The following is a 21,510-nucleotide window of genomic DNA, read 5'->3' on the forward strand; positions in this document are numbered from 1 at the left end:
AAGTGGGGGTGCAGAACCCGGTGGCTTCCACAAGACCCCGCCTGGGTGGACTCGCTGTGGGAAGTGCACGGAGGGGCAGAGGATGCTGAATGCTCCAAGGAGAGACCCAGGAGGTGAAGCCGTGTGAGCTTCTTGCCCTGAACAAGTCTGCTCCAAGAGAGAGGAGGCTCCCCAAAGTCCTGACTGGCTTGGTGGGGAGCAGTTCCAGAGCATCGCCCGGTGACTCCGTGACACCCGCCTCTTCCAGTTGAGGCCCCGCCCCCGCTCAGGACTCCAGTGTACCAGTAAGTCGTTTAAGTTACTTTCACCCCTGTCTGGCCTCCATCTCTTTGTTTCTGGGACCCCACCCCCTGTCTTGGTAATCCTTCTGCAAAGACCCCTTGATACCTTGCTGCCCACTCCCCATTATTCTCTCGGAGTTTCTCTTCCACAATAGCTCTCTCTCCCCCTCACCTTTTCATCCTTGCAGGCTGGAAGTGTGCTCTTAAACTACATGCTGTTTGTATGAGAAACCCAACTGTTCAGGAAACAGACAGAGTGTCCAAATAAATACTAGTACAATTATTTCCAAACTGCCATTACAGTGTAGAGGCTGCAACCCATGGTGGACCAGCCTAAGCGCTTAATCCAACAGTGGGAGTAGAGGGGAGGACAGGCCTTTTTTTAAGTCAAGCCACTCTCTCTAGCTGCCCTGCAAATAGTAACACCATCCTTGTTAGAGGTGGTGGACATTTCCCCTGACATTAGCTTCTAACCATTTAGCTCTCAACTATTTGCAAGTAAAACATCTCTGTACATGAAGTGCATGATTAATGAGACTGTGGTCACAGTCCTTCCCTGAACAAATCAAATACAGAGATATACACATTATGAGTCAGCCTTGCAAAGTTTTACTCATCGTCTTGCACATGACAATTTTTTGGGTGGACAATATCAATCATATTAATAATCAGTTTTGTCATTCGCATCAATCAGTATTAGAAAGGACCAGGGAGTAGGTTTTGTGTTGAGGATGGTAACAGTTTTACAAGATAACTGTTCAAAATCACACACAGAGATCATCCTGTTCTCAAGTGCATTACCCCAGTTTTACATTAGTGCAACTCCATTACTAGTATAACACAATGCAAAATTAGACCCAGTATTTACCCTTTGAGAACTTTCCAATTCTGCTTCATTTTTTCCTAAATCCTGACTGCCACCTACTGTGGCTAATGCTGTTACACCTTTCCTAGAATGGAGAAGTCTGGCTGGAGTATTTTCTGGATATGGTCAGTGGGAGGTTAGCATGAGGCTTTCCCCTGTCTCTTTCATAGCAGGTGGGTACGGTACCTCATGTTATCAGCAATCCCAGTCTTCAGAGGCTAAGACAATGGGAAACCTAAATTAGTATTCAAACTCACCTCTGCTAGGTGATCAGGTCAAAGATTATTTAATCATCTGAGATCTTATAACAATAAGAACTTTTCAAATCCTTGGCTGGCCCATTTTCAGTAGGATTTGCCAAAATATGAGGAACTGAGTGGTTCAGCATTTTGAAAGGAAATTTCTCTCACAGTTTAGGCTAAATCTGCACATGTGCACAAGTCTGAGTGATCTAAAACAACAATGGATGAGTTTGCCCTATATGAAGCACTGTAGGTGAGGTCTACATGAACACGCCCTCTTTAAAGAAGAGTACATTTAAATTTGGACAACCAAATTGTGGTGAAGATGCAGGGACCTTCTGATGCCTTCCACAATCCTTTATAAAATGAATTCAAGCCACAGAATCTCTTTTGACTTATACAAATATTAAATAATACTGCATTAAGATATTGTGTGGAAACATCCGTGTCTTATTTATTTAGAATCAATTAAGTAGATAATGTAATTCTATTAAAGGCAGTTTTATTAGAATGGATGAAAGCGCAGGGTGTTTTGTCAACAATTAGGTATTAAGACAGAAATATAGCAATCCACTTTATTAGATACTAAATGTCATAGCAATTTTTGACAGAAGTGACAAAAGAAACCAAAGCAATTTCCTTCACTGCAATATTATCTAAATTGCACTGAAATCTTGATGGATTGCAATATGAATAGTACATGCTGCAAAGTGTCAAACTGCACAAAGCCAATTCAACAAATGATATGACAAGTGACCACACGCTGTTCCCAAGGAAGCAAAACATTCAAACAAGTCACATGCACAAAGTGTTTGTGTTCTTGTTCAGTACAAAGCAATGAACCATAGCTAGAGCTGCAGCAGCATTTCACAAGCAAAAAAACCCACAAGTGTACATATGCTTCTCTAACTCATGTCACGTCCTTTCTACTCTCCAGCTCTTTATCCTATGATCTCTACTTTAAAGAATCTAATAGACTCTGAGCCCAACTAGTGAATCAGTCAAGTATTTCATTTAATTCATTCCCTCTTCTGTATTACATCCATTCCTGACAAGTGGAACATAGGCATGTATCTGAAGAGATAGATTTTAAAATCTTTAAAATCTTTCTATGATAAAGCATTTATGCTGAACTTGCAACAGTTGCCCTCCAAGCCCAGTAAGCACTAGCAGGACATGCTTATGAACATGAGGGATATTGCAAAAGGCAACTGATGCCCCCATGACTAAAACATTAATCATATTTTGGCTTCAATAAAAATAATAACCCTCCTTTAAAAAAAAGGAAGAGTCAAGTTCAGGGAAACCTAGAGAGAGACATGAGTCACTCTGCTACACTTCTAAACCAAAAAAAAGGAAGCACTGGCATCTTTCATTGGGAGTGTGTGCAAGTGTGTGTGCACAGTTCTACTGCTGCTGTGGATGTGTGAGCTGGCTAAGAGTGTAGATGGGAAAGGAACAAATGGAGTATGCAAATGCACACTTTGCAAAAACTAATATACTGCCCCTGTACCTCAGACACGCTGAGGGTTTCTTTCTAAACCAACAAAAAGCTGACAAGAACCACAAACTGTATTCCCCAAAACACATTGTTGCATTGTAGTCCATTTCCGCCTTCTTCCCAAGTCCAAAATTCTTCTTACTTTATCATAACACTCAAAGGGTAAAGAAAATACAAAGGTCAGCCCTTTCTGTCACACTGGCATTTTGCAACATTCAAGGGTTGAGGGCTTTTTCTTTGGTTATTTTTTTTTTTGGACAAAAAGATATTGTCGCTATAACACAGAAGTCAGTACACTATTGTCTTTGGCGATTAATGCAACTGAATATGATCAACATTATACTGAATTTTTCTTCCCACCCCCAAAAAACTTTTAAAGTCTTAGAAGGCACAAACAGCTAACATGTTTTAGCCAGGTCATCTCTCTTCCTTGCCCTCTCTCTTTTGGCCCTGGGTTAATGATCCTTTGCAGATTCAGGTGATGACAGTGGGTCCCTTCCGCCCTGTCCTTTCATGGATCTGAGATATTTTCAATGCAATGGCTATGAGAGGACTCAGCACAGCCTAGAAGAAAAGGAATACAGTGAGCTATGTTAAGAAGAAAAGTCAATGAACACATTTTTAAAATCTGTTATTGATTTCTCTCTTGTTGAACACAGTATTAACTAATAATATGAAACATTATACTGGGTCTAAATTAGCTAAGCTATGCAGAAAGAGCAAAGCCCTGATGTTGTAATGATAACCTCACACATACCAAGAGTAATGTAGAGCTCTGTGTGAAATCTTCAATATAAAACCATATGGAAGTCTCAAACCTGGAATTATTTATGGAGCTGAGTTGAAACTATAAACAAATGGTATTTTCATACTCATTGCACTGTTAATCTGAAGAACTCAATGACATAGATACTGAGGCAGGTATCTTAGTAGGAGTCATAAAAATATTTATATGACTAAAACAGTCACCTGCAGGTGTACTTCATAGGTTAAAAAGGTATTCCCCATGCAGTTTCAGTTTATAGATATCTATTTATAACTTTAACAATCTTACAGTTTGTGGCTAAGTGGGGGTGTTTTTTTGTCCAGATGCCTAAACAAAATGAATAACATGAAAATCTTATCAGGTAAGAGTGATGAAATAACAACATCTCTGTTTATGCTGCCACTGATTTCAACAGAGTTTATGGCCATGGTCATTTATTCAGAAACTTGGCCAGTGATCAGTGGGATATTAGTATTCTTTTCCTACCTGGGGATCCACTTCTAATCGCACAATGATTAGACAACAACACGCAGGAAAAGAGCTCAGACATTTTATACAATACATTAATATGAAAAGCATGAAAAAACAGTTACCCACCTTTTAGTAACTGTTGTTCTTCAAGATGTGTTGTTCATGTCTATTCAAAGTAGGTGTGCGCGCGTCACGTGCATGCCAGCCAGAAGATTTTCCCCTAGCAGGGTCCGCAGGGTCGGCTCAGGTGTCCCCTGGAGTGGCGCCACCATGGTGCCCTATAAAGGGGCCCGCCAACCCTCCACCCCCTCTGTGCCTTCTTGCCGGCACTCCGACAGAGGGGCAGGAGGGTGGGTGTTGGAATGGACATGAACAACACATCTCAAAGAACAACAGTTACTAAAAGGTGGGTAACCATTTTTTCTTCTTCGAGTGGTTGTTCACGTCCATTCAAAGTAGGTGATTCACAAGCCTAACCTTAGGAGGTGGGGTCAGAGACCACTGCTGACTGGAGTACTGCGCGACCGAAGGCTGCATCATCCCTAGCCTGGTGCGTGATGGCATAGTGAGACGAGAACGTGTGGCTGGAGGACCACGTGTCTGCTCTACAAATCTCCTGAGTCGGAACCTGAGCCAGGAATGCTACCGAGGAGGTCTGCGCCCTAGTGGAGTGGGCCGTGACCGGAGGTACAGGGGTCTTTGCTATACGGTAGCATTCCCGGATGCAGGTTGTGTTCCACGAAGAGATTCGCTGAGAGGAGACCGGGAGCCCCTTCATCCTCTCTGCCACTGCGACGAAGAACTGGGTCGAGCGTCTGAACGGCTTGGTACGCTCTATGTAAAAAGCCAAGGGCCTGCGGACATCTAGGGAGTGTAGCCTCCGCTCTTCGCTGGAGGCATGTGGTTTTGGGTAAAACACCGGGAGAAAGATATCTTGGCCCATATGGAACTGTGAAACGACCTTGGGTAGGAAAGCCGGATGAGGTCTAAGTTGGACCTTGTCCTTGTAGAAGACTGTGTATGGGGGCTCAGATGTTAACACTCGAAGCTCCGACACCTGTCAGGCTGAGGTGATGGCCACCAGGAAGGCAGTCTTGTATGACAGGTACAGCAGGAAGCACGAGGCCAGAGGCTCAAAGGGAGGCCCCGAGAGGATGGAGAGAACCAGGTTCAGGTCCCAGGCAGGGGTTGGCTGACGCACATGTGGGAAGAGCCTGTCCATACCCTTGAGGAAATGCCCAACCAGTGGGTTCGCAAACACTGAGGTACCCCCTTCTCCCGGATGAAAGGTGGATATTGCTGCCAAATGTACACAAATGGAGGAAAGGGAGAGGCCCAGTTGCCTTAGGTGAAGCAAATAGTCAAGGACAACGGGAATTGGAATCCCCAGCGGGTCGTGACCCTGCTGACCCGACCAGATGGAGAAACACTTCCATTTGGCCAGGTAAGTGGCCCTAGTTGACGGTTTCCTGCTACCCCGCAGCACCTGCCTGACCTGCTGGGAATACTGCAACTCCACCGGGTTCAGCCATGGAGCATCCAGGCTGTACGGTGAAGGAGCTCGAGGTTTGGGTGGAGGGGGGAGCCCCGGTCCTGTGTGATCAGGTCCGAGAGTAGGGCAGCGTCAGGGGTGCCTGAACGGACATGTGCAGGAGTGACGTGTACCAATGCTGGCGCGGCCACGCCGGAGTTATCAGGATTACCCTGGTGTGATCCCTGCGAAACTTTAAAAGCACCCTGTGTATCAGGGGAATCGGAGGAAAGGCACAGAGCAGGCCATCTTCCCATGGCTGAAGGAAAGCGTCCAACAGAGACCCCCAAGTGCGGACCAGAAGGGAGGAAAACCATTGGCACTTCCTGTTTTCCCTTGAGGCAAACAGGTCTAACTGGGGAAAGCCCCAGAGCTGGAAAATTGAGTGCACCACGTCCCATCAGAGGGACCACTCGTTACCCTGGAATGAGTGGCTGAGGGTGTCCGCCAAGCCGTTCTGCTCCCCCGGAAGGTAGAATGCCGTCAGGTGAGTGGCATTGTAGATGCAGAAATCCCACAGCGCGAGGGCTTCCCTGCAGAGGGGAGAGGAGCATGCACCCCCATTTGTTGATATAAAAGACTGCCGCCGTGTTGTTCAAAAGGACTGAAACACACCTGCCGGCCAGGTGAGACCGGAAGGTCAAACAAGCCAGATGGACCGCTCTCAGTTCCCTGACTTTGATATGCAACTGGAGGTCCTCCAGTGTCCACAAGCCCTGCGTCCTGAGGCGTCCCAGGTGTGCTCCCCAACCTCTATCCGAGGCGTCTGTCACCAGGGAGAGGGAGGGTTGAGGGGCAGCAAAGGGAATGCCCATGCAGACTTCCTGCGAGTTGAGCCACCACTGAAGCGAGTGCAGCACTAAGTGGGGAATGGACACCACAGAGTCCAGGTGGTCCCTTACCGGGTGACAGACTGTCGCCAACCAGGACTGCAGCGGGTGAAGCTGGAGTCTGGCGTGGACCACCACGTAGGTGCATGCCACCATGTGGCCCAACAGCCGGAGGCAAACTCGCATCGTGGTAACTGGGGCGCGGTGCAGTCCGAGGATGAGCTTGGAAATTGCATGGACCCTGAACTCCGGCAGGTACGCTTTGGCGTGTGTGGAATCCAGAACTGCTCCTATGAACTCTATGCGCTGCGTTGGAGACAGGGTGCATTTGGCATCGTTCAAGAGGAGGGCAAGATCGAGAAAGGTCCGCCTGATGAACAGCACTTGGGTCTCTCCTTGCTCCTTGGAGTGGCCCTTTATGAGCCAGTTGTCCAGGTAGGGGAATACCTGGATGCCCCGCCTGCGCAGGAAGGCAGCCACGACTGCCATGCACTTCGTGAAGACCCTGGGAGCAGCTGACAGGCCAAACGGGAGCACCGTGAACTGCAGATGGACGCCGGCCACGACGAACCTGAGGTACCAGCGGTGCCGTGGAATTATGGCGATGTGGAAGTAGATGTCCTTTAAGTCGAGGGCGGCATACCAATCTCCTGGATCCAGGGAGGGAATAATTGAGGACAGGGAGACCATGCAGAACTTGAGTTTCCTCACAAACTTGTTCAGCTGCCGCAAGTCTAGGATGGGTCTCAGGCCCCTTTTTGCCTTCAGTATGAGGAAGTACCGGGAGTAGAAGCCTTTGCCCCTGCGCTCCCGCGGGACTTCCTCCACCGCCCCTGCCTCCGTGAGGGACTTCACTTCTTGAACCAGAAGTTGCTCGTGAGAAGGGTCCCTGAAGAGGGTCGGGGAGGGCGGCTGGTGGGGCAGGAGGGAGGAGAACTGGATAGAATATCCCCTCTCTACTGTGTGGAGCACCCATTTGTCTGATGTAATTCGGGACCAGGCACGGTAGAAGTGGGACAGACATGACCCAAAGGTAGGGGTGGGAGGATCCAGAGTCTTGATTGGTAGGTTGCCCTCGATTGGGGGTCTAGGCCCAGATGGTGGTCTCGATTGACCAGACGCCTAGCTGGAGGAGTGACGCTGGTGACGTCTCCTGCCATTTCTACCCCACCTGTGCCCCAGCTCCTGGTGGGCCTGTGGCTGGTATGGGCGAGGGGCCACCTGCAGCCTAAACTGTCTGCGCTGGGTCATGGGGGTATGCAAGCCCAGCGAGCAAAGCATGGCCCTCGAGTCCTTTAAACTATGGAGATGTTTGTCCGTTTTCCCTGAAAACGGCATCTACCCTTTGAAGCAGAGGTCTTGAATTGTCTGCTGAACCTCACAGGGCAGGCCCGAGACCTGGAGCCAGGTGCCCCGCCGCATGACCAGGCCCGTGGCCAGGGTGCGCGAGGCTGAGTCCGCTGCATCTAAGGCGGCCTGGAGGAAGGCTCGAGAGATCAGTTTGCCCTCCTCCACTAGGGCCAAAAACTCTGATCTCGAATCCTGGGGAAGGAGCTCCACAAACTTCGACATGGCCGAACAGGTGTTGTGGCCATATCGGCTTACTATTGCCTGTTGGTTGGCAATGCGGAGTTGTAGGCCTGCCGTGGAGCACACCTTCCTGCCAAAGAGCTCAAGTCTTTTTGTGTCCCTGCTCTTTGGTGTTGACCCTTGAAACCCTTGATGCTCCCACTGGTTGGCTGCATCTACTACCAGGAGTCGAGGGGAGGGTGGGTGTACAGGTGCTCATGCCCATTAGAGGGGACGAAGTAGCGCTGCTCCGTTCTCTTGGCAGTAGGGGCCAATGAGGCTGGTGTCTGCTATAGAGTGCGGGATGTATCCGCTATCATCTTTATCAGTGGGAGGGCTACTCTGGATGGCCCTGGGGGGGCCAGGATGTTCACTACCGGGTCCACGTCCACCTCGATCTCCTCCGCTTGAATTGCGAGGCTTTGAGCTGCTCACCGAAGCAATTGTTGGAGAATTCGAGTGTCCTCTAGGGCTGGAGCCACAGCCGTGCCCGAGACCGCCTCGTCCGGGAAGGACGACGAAGAGATTAAATGGAGCGGCCCTTCGTCCGGTGCATGCGGCCCCTCCAGGTCCTGCAGCACATGGTATTGAGGTTGTGGTGCTGGTTCCAAGTCCAAATGCAGCACCGCGGCCGGTACCGGGGTCGTTAGTGAGCGACTTGACGTATCATGCGGTGTCGGCGTAGCCTGAACTAAAGCCGCTGCCGCTGCCCGTTTAGGGGGTGATGAACTTGACGATGGCACATCCCTGCCCAGCGACAGTGCCGGTGGGGGAAGCAGCTGCGCCAGGACCACTGATGTCGAGGACACCAAAGCCGACCATGACCGAGGGCCAAACGCCTGGCCTACCAACTGATGGTAGGCCTAGGGAGTCCAAAATGGCTACTGCGAGAGTGGCTGCCACTGTTGCTGCCACTGCGGGTAATATTGGTGGCTCACCCCCGACACCGATCTCCTGCTCTGAAACCTGCTGGAGCGATAGGAGTCCGCCTCTGAGTCCGAGGTCTCATGAGGACCTGGGGGGAGTGGCGCCCGGTGCCGAAGGTGAGCGGTGACGGGGAGCCTCTCCTCTGGGCCGGTGCCGCCTTCGCAGCTCGGTGCGGGGAGGGAGGTGATAGCATGGACGGCTTGCCTCTAGATTGTACTGGTGGGTGGACCACAGTAGGCAACTCCCGACGATGTGGGGAGGCCGGTGCCGGGAGACCCAACATGTCTGAGGCCTTCTCAAACGCCTCTGGCGTCGATGGGGGGCGTATGTCTCCGCTGAGGCCCGGAGAATTAGGCTGGTCTGGACTCGACCGCCTTCTCTGCGGTGTGAGAGTCGATGGAACCGCCGGGGGCTGTAACACAGCCTGTCCGCTCAGCCCCGGGGGTGGGGGCGGCCTCAGGTCCTGGTAGAGAGACCGATACCTCATCAGCTTCTTTTTCTTGGCAGGCACTAGCGAAGGTGAGCGATGCTGCACTGAGGCCGACTTCCTATGACCCGACTCCGCCTGCTGCTGGACGACCTGGACTGGGCCTTAAGTCCTGATGCCGGTGCTGGGGCACTCCGCACCGAGGATGACGTGCTGGGGCCCGCCTTGGCTGGTTCTGGGTCTGAGGGTGGTCACAAGGCTGCCTCCATCAGGAGGACTCTAAGTCTTTGAGCCCTGTCCTTGAGAGTTCGGGGGCGGAAGCCTCTACAGATAGAGCACCGGTCCTTTTGGTGGCTCTCTCCAAGGCACCTCAAGCACGCAGAGGGTCACTTTTGGGCATGAATTTCCCGCAGTCCTTGCAGAGTTTGAAACCAGGGGACCCGGGCATGCCCCAGCAGGCGACGAAGACTGTGGGGGTGGGGGAGACCCCAGCTACGAAACTATATACAAAGAACTATCTACTAACTATAATATAACTGAATACATGGACTAAACGGTACGGATAGGACACTGCTAGATTGCTATGCAAGAGAAGTTCCAGCTAGCCGTCACCGGCGGTAAGAAGGAACTGAGGGGGTGCAGGGTCGGCGGGCCCCTTTATAGGGAGCCATGGCAGCGCCACTCCAGGGAGCGCCTGAGCCAACCCTACGGATGCTGCTAGGGGAAAAATCTTCTGGCTGGCATGCATGCGGCGCATGCACACCTACTTTGAATGGACATGAACAACCACTAGAAGAAGAACATTAACATTTGTTGGAAAATGCTGCACAACGAAAAAACAAAACAAGCAGCTCCTAAGCTCTGTAACTACGGTCAGCTCATTCCTCTTAACAGCTATACCTGCACTGAAGAAGAATCACCACAAATGTACTTGGGCAGAGGGGCATTGTCCCATCATGGAAGAAATAGAGATGCCCACAGACAGCCTGGCTCTTGGAGACCTAAAGGGGGCACAGAAGCATCTATGCCCTCTTATTGGCTCTGGGCTCCCTCTGACTGTGCCCCAGTCCCTGGAAGTGGCTTTCTTAGGGCCTCCCTCTCCCAGATAGAAAGGAAGAATTTTTCTATCAGGAGAGGACTGGAAGATAAAAATAGATCACCCAACCCTACTCAGTTTTACCAGCCCATCACCTTCACGAACAATAAAATGACAAATTTCAACAAGAAAACAAACAAAACAACCCACTCACTGCTTTGGCTGAAAGCCTTATTTTAGACAGGATTACCACATTTAAAATGGTTTTCAAAATTTATTTCTACTTTTAAAAAGTGTAAAACTTTTACTAATAAAGTTGAACTCAAAATGACATTAAAAATGTGCCTGGATACACCACAGACATAAACTACTTAATAAAAACTATTTGAAATGCATTGTTATCCATAAAACAGCATGGAACAGCAAAGTTGTACAGTCTGTAAATCAAGCAACCCTTCTATTAATTTCAGTGGGAGTTTGGCTCAGTTAAGAACCACTGGAGAACATATCCCTAAATCCATCATTGCCAGGGGGGAAAAAATCACACCTCTCACAAACTAGACATACCAATAGATATCTCAAGCATGCACATATCTGACAAGTGACAATGCCCAGTGCCCTTTGCTTGTGGGTGATTTGTACTGGAGCCTTGAGCGATGTCTCATCCATTGCAGAGGCTACCTGGCTCACTGCATTTTTATTCTGCCCTGCCGTGCAGAACTCCCTTCCAACTGCCTTTCTCCATCTCTACGTTCTCAGTTATGTTTTCCATGAAAACTGCAATCCATTTGCAAAGAATCAGGGCTTCACAGCATTCTAAACTGCACCTGAGGGCTGGTTAAAAGCTCAGCAGATTCAGAGGTTTGGCTTTATGCAAATATTTTCTTTGAACTCAGTCTAGATGGGTTGGTACCATTTTAACTTTGGGAAAAATCTCATCCTTGCAGCAAAATTTCACTTGGTTTGTCAAATGCTGGCAATGTCTGTCCCCTTAAAAAACAAATTGTGTGCAATTCTAATGAAAAATCATAATTATCCCAGATTAGTTTGAAAAGTTCATGAATCTTAGTAAATCTTTTGACCAATCTGGTCTGAGTGTCGTTTGTAAGGCAATCCAAACCAACATGAGTTTTGTTTTGTTTAGGAATGAACATTTTCCACAGTTCTAAAATTCCCTGTCTAATCTAATGTAAACCTCAGGAGACCATGCTGGCAAAATAATTTCATCTCTGACAAAATACATACTTTATGTCTCCAGAAAAGTTCTGGAAAAGTTGAAGCCATGAGAGCCCAAAGGGATCTCACAACACTGGATGGCAGATGGAATTCAATGTTAATAAGTGCGAAGTAATGCACATTAAAAAACATAATCCTAACCATACATGCAAAACTATGGGAGTCTAAATTAGCTGTTACCATTCAAGAATGATCTTGGAGTCATTGTGGCTAGTTCTCTGAAAATATCTGCTCAATGTTCAGCAACAGTCTAAAAAGCTAACAGAATGCTAGGAACCATTAGGGAAGTGATTGATAACACAGTAAATATTATAATGCCCTTATATATAAACATGGCACACCCACACCTTGACAACTGCATGCAGTTCTGGTCGCCCCATCTCAAAAAAAGATATATTAGAATTGCAAGAGGTCGCAAGAAGGCCAACAAAAAAGATTAGGGGTATTGAATTGCTTCCATATGAGGTGAGATTAAAAAGACTGGGACTGTTCAGCTTGGACAAGAGACAACTAAGGGGGGATATGACAGAGGTCTATAAAATCATGACTGGTATGGAGAAAGCGAATAAGGAAAAGTTATTTACTCCTTCTCATAAGAGAAGAAACAGAGTTCACCAAATGAAATTAATAGGCAACAGGTTTAAAACAAGCAAAAGGAAGTACTACTTCACACAACGCACACCGGTGGAATTCATTGATGGGATATTCTGAAGGCTAATACTATAACTGAAAGAATTAGACGAGTTCATGGAGAATAGGTCCATCAATGGCCATTAGCCAGGCTAGTCAGGGACAGAACTCCATGCTTTAGATCAGAGGTTCTCACACTTCATTGTATCGTGACCCCCTCCTGACAACAAAAATTACTACATGATCCAGGAGGGAAGACTGAAGCCTGAACCCCGCCACCAACGGATTCAGCCCCAGGAAGGGGGCCTGTAACCTGAGCCCCACCGCCCAGGGCCGAAGCCCTTGGGCTTTGGCCCCGGGCAGTGGCTCTTGGGCTTCAGCCCTGGGTCCCAGAAAGCTTAAGCCAACCCTAGTGACCCCATTAAAATGGAGTTGTGACCCACTTTGGGTCCTGACTCACAGTTTGAGAATCGCTGTGGTAGATGTCCCTAAGCCTCTGACAGACAGATGCTGGGACTGGATAATAGGGGATGGATCACTCAGTAATTGCCCTGTTCTGTTCATCCCCTATGACATTGGCCACATTAGGAAGACAGGATAGATGGGCTAGATGGACCGCTGGTCTGACCCAGTGTAGCCATTCTTATATTCTTATGAGAGAATGCTCCCCCTTGGGATTCAAAGCATTTTTAAGAACACCAGATAATACAACTTCTTTTACATAAGTTCAAACATCTGCTTTTGTGTTTGTTAGGGTTTTTTTCTTGTGATGTTAGGATACATTTAGCAGGAAGAAAAAAACCAAACCCGTAAGATATTGTGCCAGGCTTTGTATTTATAGGGTCTTCTCATCTTAAAATGTACTCAAGTGAACATGGTAGAACAACTTTATGACATAGGACCAGTTGTGTTTACTCGGACAGCCATCTGCACCAGCCTTCTTATTTCATCTCCTATCAGCCCACAGAAAAACAACAAAAACCCATCCAAACTAGCCAGTTATTAAAAGAATGTTACAGTGGGGCAGAGATCCATTGCCAGTCAGCTATTCTTCATGTAGCTGGTGGAAAGGGTTTAGGGTATTTGACTTACTATTAGGCAAAATGACCCTTTAGAGTTTTCCATAATGTTAAGACAGTTACACAAACCCAGCTGCCCACTTCTAACCAGAGCTACAGCAGCAAGAACCAGCAGAACTCACTTTTCTGGAACAACTACTGATTTTTCTAAGGAGAGATAGGCAAGTGGTTCAAGTACAAAAAGACTAGCCATCATAGGATGACTGAGGTTTGATATATGGAGCTGCATGGAGATGGCCAATCTACTAGGTGCTTTTTCTCATCCCTCGTTCTGGAACTCCTCCAGAACTCTCTATCTCCTCAGCTGCCCCCTCCCCAGATTTCCCAACTTTATAGATGGGGTATAGTTTTTCCCTAATGCATAGGGATATTGTGAGGATTAATTATTGTTTGGATAGTGCTTTGAAAGTGTAAAGAACTGCAAGAACTAAGTATTAATTTTATACTACAGTCAGCCTAGAAGCCCCAGCCACAGAGCAGCACCTCATTCTTCTTCTTGTATTTTAAAACTATTCCCAGTCAAACTCTTCTCTATCTGTTAGATATGCTCCTAACATGACGCTAGTGTAGGAGCAGGTTCCTCATGTGATGCACAGTACGCTAGAAGTCAGATCAACACACAAATGATGTATTACTCAAATGTCAGAAGAATTAAGGAATGGACTAAATAAACTAAATAAATAATTGCAAAATAAATGTAATACTAACATTGCACTGTAATACTAACATTACACAATAATTAAATACAGTGTAATACTAACATTACACTTATACAGCCTGTCTGGTACTGTCTCTCTTGCAGTGTTTGTCTCATGATGCTAACTATGCATGAGCATGCATCTACAAGCAGATTCTGACTTGATCTTGCAGATCAAGTGCCAAAAAAGCAGAAGCTGTTTGGCAGTTTAATTCACAGTGCACCAGAAGCTCTAAGCAACCTGGCTGACCTTGGTTACTCAGCAGCACTATGCTGTCTTAACCTACAAGAGTTCAGGCTCCTCAGGGCTGGTGAAGGCACTGGGTTGATGCACTCAGTGACCGAGCAGAGGGAGTTGATATCACCACTGTCTGCACGTTTTGCCTGCTGACGCAAGGACAGTGTTAAATAATGGTGATCTCAAAGGTCAGAAGACTAACTGTTCTTCCCTTAGCTGGAAGTAAGAGGATGTGTATGTGGAGCAGGAAGGGCAGTGCTAGAATGTAAATTGAGTTCTACTTGGAACCATCTGACTTCATAATAAATGATTCCTCTTTCGTACTTCCAAAGAGCTAGGACTCAAGGTCTAGGATTAACGAGTTCATATCCATGATTCATGAGCTCTTCTATAATCATCGTCACCAGACGTATTATTTTAAAATGTGTCTGGAAAAGAAGGTAGTCTGGAAATGGTTTTTTTTTGGTTTATTTCAAACTATCCTCAATGTGGCACACTGTAAGGTGACCTAGTGCGGCATCAGAAGCTAAATTATTTGAATAACATGGAAAATGCTGAATTATATAAGAGCATGAGCAAACAGCTGAAAACGCCCTACCTCTCACTAATCCTTTTGAAAAGGCCCTTATTATTTAATAGTAAGTGAAAAACTTTGTATAGACTTTTTCAACCATCCTATATGTTTCAATATTAAACTGTATACCTAATATATGACTTTATAGATTACTTCAAAACACCAATAGAAAGGACATAATTCTCTAATAAATTCTACTATTTCTTAGAATTATTGCTATATCTTATTAAATACATAGAAACTCATTGTTTCACCCCATTCAATTCTATGGAACTTTTCCCAGTAGGGTTCTTATTTGAAAGAATTCTCTTTCACAAGAAAAACATTTGTAAATTCTGTGGTTGCATGCTGCTATCGGATTCTTCTGTAGCTAGTTAGTGTAGCACAGCATTTAATTCAAGTATGTCCCTGGAAAATCCATTTATATTTGTGATCCACATTGTTCTATATTTGTACAGCATCTGTCACAATGTGCTCCAGGTCCACAACTGTAGCTCCTAGGTACAACTTCAATATATGTAATAAATAACAATGTACTGTGAATAAAAACTGGCAGATATTTGAAGCAATCCAACCCTTTTGCTGCACTGTTTCCTGTACATGCTCTGTACACTACCAGCATGACATTGGTGTTTGAAATAACATTTTCTTAACTGTGACAACAAATCAAAGAGAGTCTGCATATGGACTGTAATTTTTTCCCTTTTAGATTTAAAAACCTTATCCAACTTCCATGATTGTACCCAGGTAGCTAGGTAAAGGACAGGTAAATATTAGCCTTCTGTCATGATTTATTAATAGGCAATAAATATGAGGTGAGTCAGAAACTAAAGCTACTTGTGAATATACGGGTCACCAAACCTTATTTTTAATACGTTACACCCACACAATTGATCTGTTATCCTTTTCACCTCGGTTAAATTTAGCATAACCAATTGCTTGGTAAACATAAGAAAAAGAATATGCCAATACATAAAAGTCCAAGGTTCTAGATAAAAGCAAGTATTCACTGCTTCTGGCTATTGAATGATAAGGAATAATTTGGCAGAGGTTGCTTCTTGACTGGCTAATAAGAGCCAAAGAATTGGTCTCCAAGGCCCAGATCCTCAAAGGTATTTAGGCACCTAACTCCCTTTTGACAGAAGTTAGGAGCCTAAATATCTTTGAAGGTCTGGGCCTTTGCCTTTAACATCTTCTTCCTAGTTAGCCATAAGAGAAAGATAATATCTTTTACTGGACTAACTTCTATTGGAGAGCGAAAGAGACAAGCTTTAGATCTCTTCTTCAGGTCTTCTTTAGTGCTGTGAATTAAAAATGCTTAACAGAAAGTAAATTTTCTCTAATTTGTTTTGGTCCTTCACTGAGGATTGTTTTTTTTAATTAGTGCCTCTGATTCTAAATCTTATTCACCATTGCAAAGATTACTTTCTGGCTAGCTAGTAGAAGAGAGTGAATGGTCATGGAAGATAGGGTCCCCTCCTTAGCTCCTCCTAGTAAGCCAAGAAGCAATCTTGGCCAATTTATCTCAGGGACTGCATGCTCACTTTTATCTAGAACTTTGGACTTTTAGGTATCAGCATGTTTCATTATTCTTGTTTTATCCCTTGGACTTTTATGTGTATTGGCATGTTTCATTTTTCCTGTTTATCAAACATTTGGTTATGATAAATTTAACCTTGGTGAAAAGTATAACAGATTGAGTGGACACACTGTACTAAAAATAAGATTTTAATGACCCTTAAATTCATTGATAGCTCTGCTTATCAGTTGCACCATTTTTATGGCCTATTTATTAACTGGAGCAAAAGAGACTTTTATTAACCGTTCTTTTGCCTAGCTACAAGGGTACAATCATTGAAACTGTAACCTTTAAAAAGGAAGCTATAAATGTGAAAGGTTAAAAGGCTGGAAAGGCAACAGATCTTCCTGATGGAAAACACCTGGCATATTAGGGGCATGGCCAGAGCCCTCCAGTTCTCTAGCTAGTCCGAGCTGAAGAAATGGCTCCTTGGGACTATATCCAGTTTGAATAATTTAGAGCAGCCCCAAGACTGGTTTAAACAATGCCAGGGTTGTGTAGAACAAGACGCCAAAGCAGTGAGCCATCAGGTCCTTTGCAGTTCACTCCTGCTAGCTGCACCTAGATAATACTGAGCACAGCTAAGAATTTTCTTCCAAATGTACCATTGCCAAAGTTTCATGCTGTTGAAGTGGAAGAGCAGAACACTGATACTTCTGATGATCTTGCAAGTGAAAGACTCTAGATGTCATTGTCATAGTCAAACACAGCTATGCTGATATTATAAGCCCAAACTTTCCGGGAGCTCTTCAACATCAGCTTAATTCAGGAGCAGTATCTGTCTGTCTTCAACATTCCAAAGAGTGGCAAAGATCAACTGATAATTATGTCACAAAAACATCTGAAAGGCAAAGACTGGAACCTGATATGACAGTTGCAATCTTCTTTTATGCTGACATCGTCATCTTCAATGTAGCACAAAATCAGAAATGTAAAGAAGTGATTGAAGCACTTCACCATGGATATATTATTCCAGACAGATTTAAACTCACAGCTCTTCTACTACATGCTATATATACAGAATCAGAAGAAACATTGGGGAAAAAATTAAAGAATCAAAAGATCACAAACTGGTTGTTCAGACATCAGAAATAACCTAGTAACAGCTAAAAGCATTTCTACATATTGCTACTGATTCGACATCTGGAAAGAAAATTGCAGAATACCATATTGTGTCCAAGTTGCTGAAATGCTATCTGAGAATCCAGAGAAATGTAGGACAGTTAGATATGGTCCTTTGTCATCTGCTCTGATGACAAAAATGAAATGGAAAGTATGAGGGCTTGCCAGGTGCAATCAAACTACATTTCTAACTTAGAGTTGCTCTGTTCCTTGTTGAGGCAATAACACCACCTAATGGTTTTAAAGCACACTGTAGAAGTTAAAAACTCCTGCAAATATCAGCCTTCTCGTTGGTGGATTTTAAAAGGATCCCAACTAGAACTTGTAGTGGGGGGGAGGTAAAGTTTAAAAGTTCAAAAATATTCTTCCAGCTCAATTCTCAATAACATAGTGCAACTCTCCAGATGATTGTCTCTCTGTAAGGATGCTGAAGTTTGCACTGAACACAGGGAGGTCTTTGATCAAATCACAATACCCATTATACATAACAAGGGTGTCTACAAAGGGGCACTCAATTTAAAAAACCAGTTGAAAAGATTTCAGAACTGACAGATTATTCACTGAGGACAACATTATCTATGATTCAGGGAAAATCAGGATTGATCTATTACCAAAGAACTAGTTTTTGTCCTTATTTGGTTCTAAGAGATTATAACATTGACAATTCAGAGACGCTATGGAACCATTCCATTACTTAGCCAACATGACTGGTCCCAAATACAAAGGTCATAGGTGGAGCCCAGAATGGGGAGAAGAGTCTGAAATATGACCGAAGGAACATAATCTTAAATCCTTTACATAGAAATCTGGCTATCTGAAATCCATGTTTGCGAAGGAGATTGTGTCACAGTTCCTTGAATCAAAATAGTGAAAAACTGTGGAAGTAAAAATCATAGAAAAGAGAACAATTGAATTAAGAATGTTGTCAATTTTTTAATATTAATAATTGGAGATATACTTATCTCCTAGAACTGGAAGGGACCTTGGAAGGTCATTGAGTCCAGCCCCCTGCCTTCACTAGCAGGACCAAATACTGATTTTTGCCTCAGATCCCTAAACACCCCCCTCAAGGATTGAACTCACAACCCTGAGTTTAGCAGGCCAATGCTCAAACCACTGAGCTATCCCTCCCCCTTCATTTTAAATGAATTTTACTCATTCCCTGCATCAATCAAGTGCATGAACATGCATTTAGCATGTTTAGTCAGATCTGTTTGAAGCTTTGTAACATGCCAAGAAAATAAGTTGGCAGAAGTATATCTGTACTGAGGTTTACACTAGTTAGTAGAATGCAGACTCAGTTATTGTGTTCTTGTCTTACTTGACAGCTTGCAATTCTGTGCATCGGCTTTTCTGTGTTTTTTTTCAAGAATAAGCATGCTTGCAGAGTGAATCACATAGCTTGTTTTGTGTTTCATTTTAACAAACCTTCTGGGGCTTTTTAGTGAGTCCCCACACCCCTTGAAAATACCAATTGATTTTTGTGGTCTATCAGCCTAATCGCAACCACTCTAACCCTAGGTGTACAATTTTTCAGAAGTCTTGGTATAAAACTGTTACGTTTCCTAGACAATATGTTCTACTTCGGGAAAGAAACACTTGGCATTTGTCGCTGCCATATTAAGCTGGTCTATATCAGATGTTTGCTCATAAAAGAGGCCAAGATTTTCAAAAGCAGAAGCCTAAAGTTACGCTTCTATTTTTGAAAATCTTGACTATCATGTATGTGTTCTGATCTAACGGGATGATTAAGTGGTGTGGAGGGTTTTGTGCAGGCCACCTGCACTGGGGTGGATTTCATCGTGAGTGAGATTCAGGAATTATTGTTTCCTGTAGAAGTATAACAGATTACACTGAATCCTGAACAAGTAATTTTGCTTAATCTTAAGGGAATCATTATTCCACATCTTTTTGATAGAAATGAAACCCTTCACACTGTCTTGGTGAATCTTGGTAATACGTATCTAGCAATGTGCTATAAAGAATATATGTGACTTCTGGAACTGAAAATAAGCATATTTTATCTTGGTTTGAATGCTGCTTATCGAAAGAAAAGTGCACTGTCTGGGATGAGAATATAAAAGGAGAAGAGCAGCAAAACAGTGAAATTTTAGAAGATTTAGAGGATTAGCTTGGTTTGAATGGGAACATAAAAGTTTCGATGCTTATATGAACCTTATCCAAACTAGCTGAACATCATGGATCTGTGAAACTTAGCTGAAAAAAACCCCTTGAATATAGTCCTCTCACAAGATTGCAATACTTCCCCCAAGCCTCTTCCCCCGAGCAACACGGCGGGGGCAAGGGAAGCAGACTGGGCTGCTCCCAGCCCCCTGCTAATCTCCTGGGCCACTCTGGGACTGCGGGGCCCCCAAAAGTGCCCTCCCACAGCTCCTGCCTCCCAGGCCCTCGGGGGGAAGCCCTGACCGCCCCCAAGACACTCTGCCCCTTATCAAACATTGTTAAACATTAAACATTCACCTTAGAACATTTTTTTTAAAAGGACACAAACTTAAATCCAGCTCAGTGTCTCTCTCCCTTCTCCTTTTACTTGCCTTAAAACAGTTAATATTGAACAATTAATTGTTACAGAAGCTATTCCATTATAAGAAGCACTTTCCCCTTTTGTAATTAAGAGGGTCAGAAAGTTTAATTCAGCACTGAAGACTGGCAGAACATTCCTTATTGTTTTCTAGTACTTTATAAAGCATTAGAGAATAAATCATTTTGGTGGGGAGGGTGGAATCATTCTTTTTGTCAGCATGTGTTAGACAGGAAATATGGTCAGACACTTGTGCTTGTTTCATAGACTGCAAAGTTGCTAAATGTACATTGCAGACCTCTCAGATGTGTCCGGAGTGGAAATCAACACTTAGCTCTGTCCCCTCCACTGACATATTTTCACTTGATTTAGGCTCTGCCTACAAAGGGCAACCAACATTGTTTAATACCTATGCGTAAACACAGTTTAATTACAATTGTTACCAATCTATGCTATAACCAAGTTTGGCTGGGCAGTGTGGAAGGGGTCAAAATGGTGTTTTACCCTAGGTCTTTCCCCCAGTTAAAACACATTAATTAACCCATATACACTGGCTGAGTAAATCATGTCATAACCTGAGATGGCCACAAGTATACAGTGATGTATTTTCAGAAATAAAATTTGCAAAAAACTCTGTGGAGAGATAAAACTGTTTATTCATTATTTTAAAACAAATGTTTTGCAGAAATGAAATGGCATTAAAAGAAGCTTTCATTTTATTGTTTAAACTGGAAACTTTTCTATATTAAAAACATGATGCACTTGTGTTTTTTTTCTTGGGACTTTTGATCATGTGTATTCCCTGTAATGATTATGGAGGCATAGTAGCCATACTATAGTTAACACTAAAGCTACTCCCTCATTATAAATCCAGTTTTCAACCCCTTTTCATTTAACAAAATGAAAGATCTTCCGACAAATTCACATGCTGCACCTCATCCTACAGTAGAGTTTTCTTGGACAGTTTAGTAAAAATCAGAGAACTATAAACAAAGTATAATATTGAGGGGTTTTTTTGGTATCAGCTGGACTCCAATGAAACACTCTCAACCTTAATTCTTCTTTAGAAAACCTTTTTGATTATGATTAAGAGATGACTCTCAGACTACTACAAATTTCTCCCTTATAAGAAATCCAGAAGTTGCTTGGAGTCTGTACTTTTCCCAACTGTACTTTTATTGTGAGGAATCATTGTGAGGCATTAGCTAAGTGATCCCCAGACAATCTGCTTGGCAAGGAATTATTTTTTTTTAAATGTTCACTTATAACTCAGATTAGAGCGCTAGCAAAACTTCAGCAGAAGCTCAAAGATACCTGGAGTTCCCTTTAAAAACTAAAACTCATTCCTGCCTCTCTTGCCTTTCCCT

General features: G+C 44.4%; 1 protein-coding gene across 1 annotated transcript in view; it reads right to left on the reverse strand.

Moving 5' to 3' along the window:
• Window positions 1–1,873: 1,873 nt before the first annotated feature.
• Window positions 1,874–21,510, reverse strand: part of PGM5 (phosphoglucomutase 5) — a 129,651-nt gene continuing 110,014 nt past the window's right edge. The window contains exon 11 of the mRNA XM_030567509.1: window positions 1,874–3,453. Within this exon, the coding sequence (XP_030423369.1) occupies window positions 3,364–3,453 (90 nt within the window). The 3' untranslated portion in view covers window positions 1,874–3,363. The remainder of the gene's footprint in view (window positions 3,454–21,510) is intronic.

The sequence above is a fragment of the Gopherus evgoodei genome, chromosome 6 (assembly GCF_007399415.2).
Source record: "Gopherus evgoodei ecotype Sinaloan lineage chromosome 6, rGopEvg1_v1.p, whole genome shotgun sequence".
Classification (NCBI taxonomy): Eukaryota; Metazoa; Chordata; order Testudines; family Testudinidae; genus Gopherus; species Gopherus evgoodei.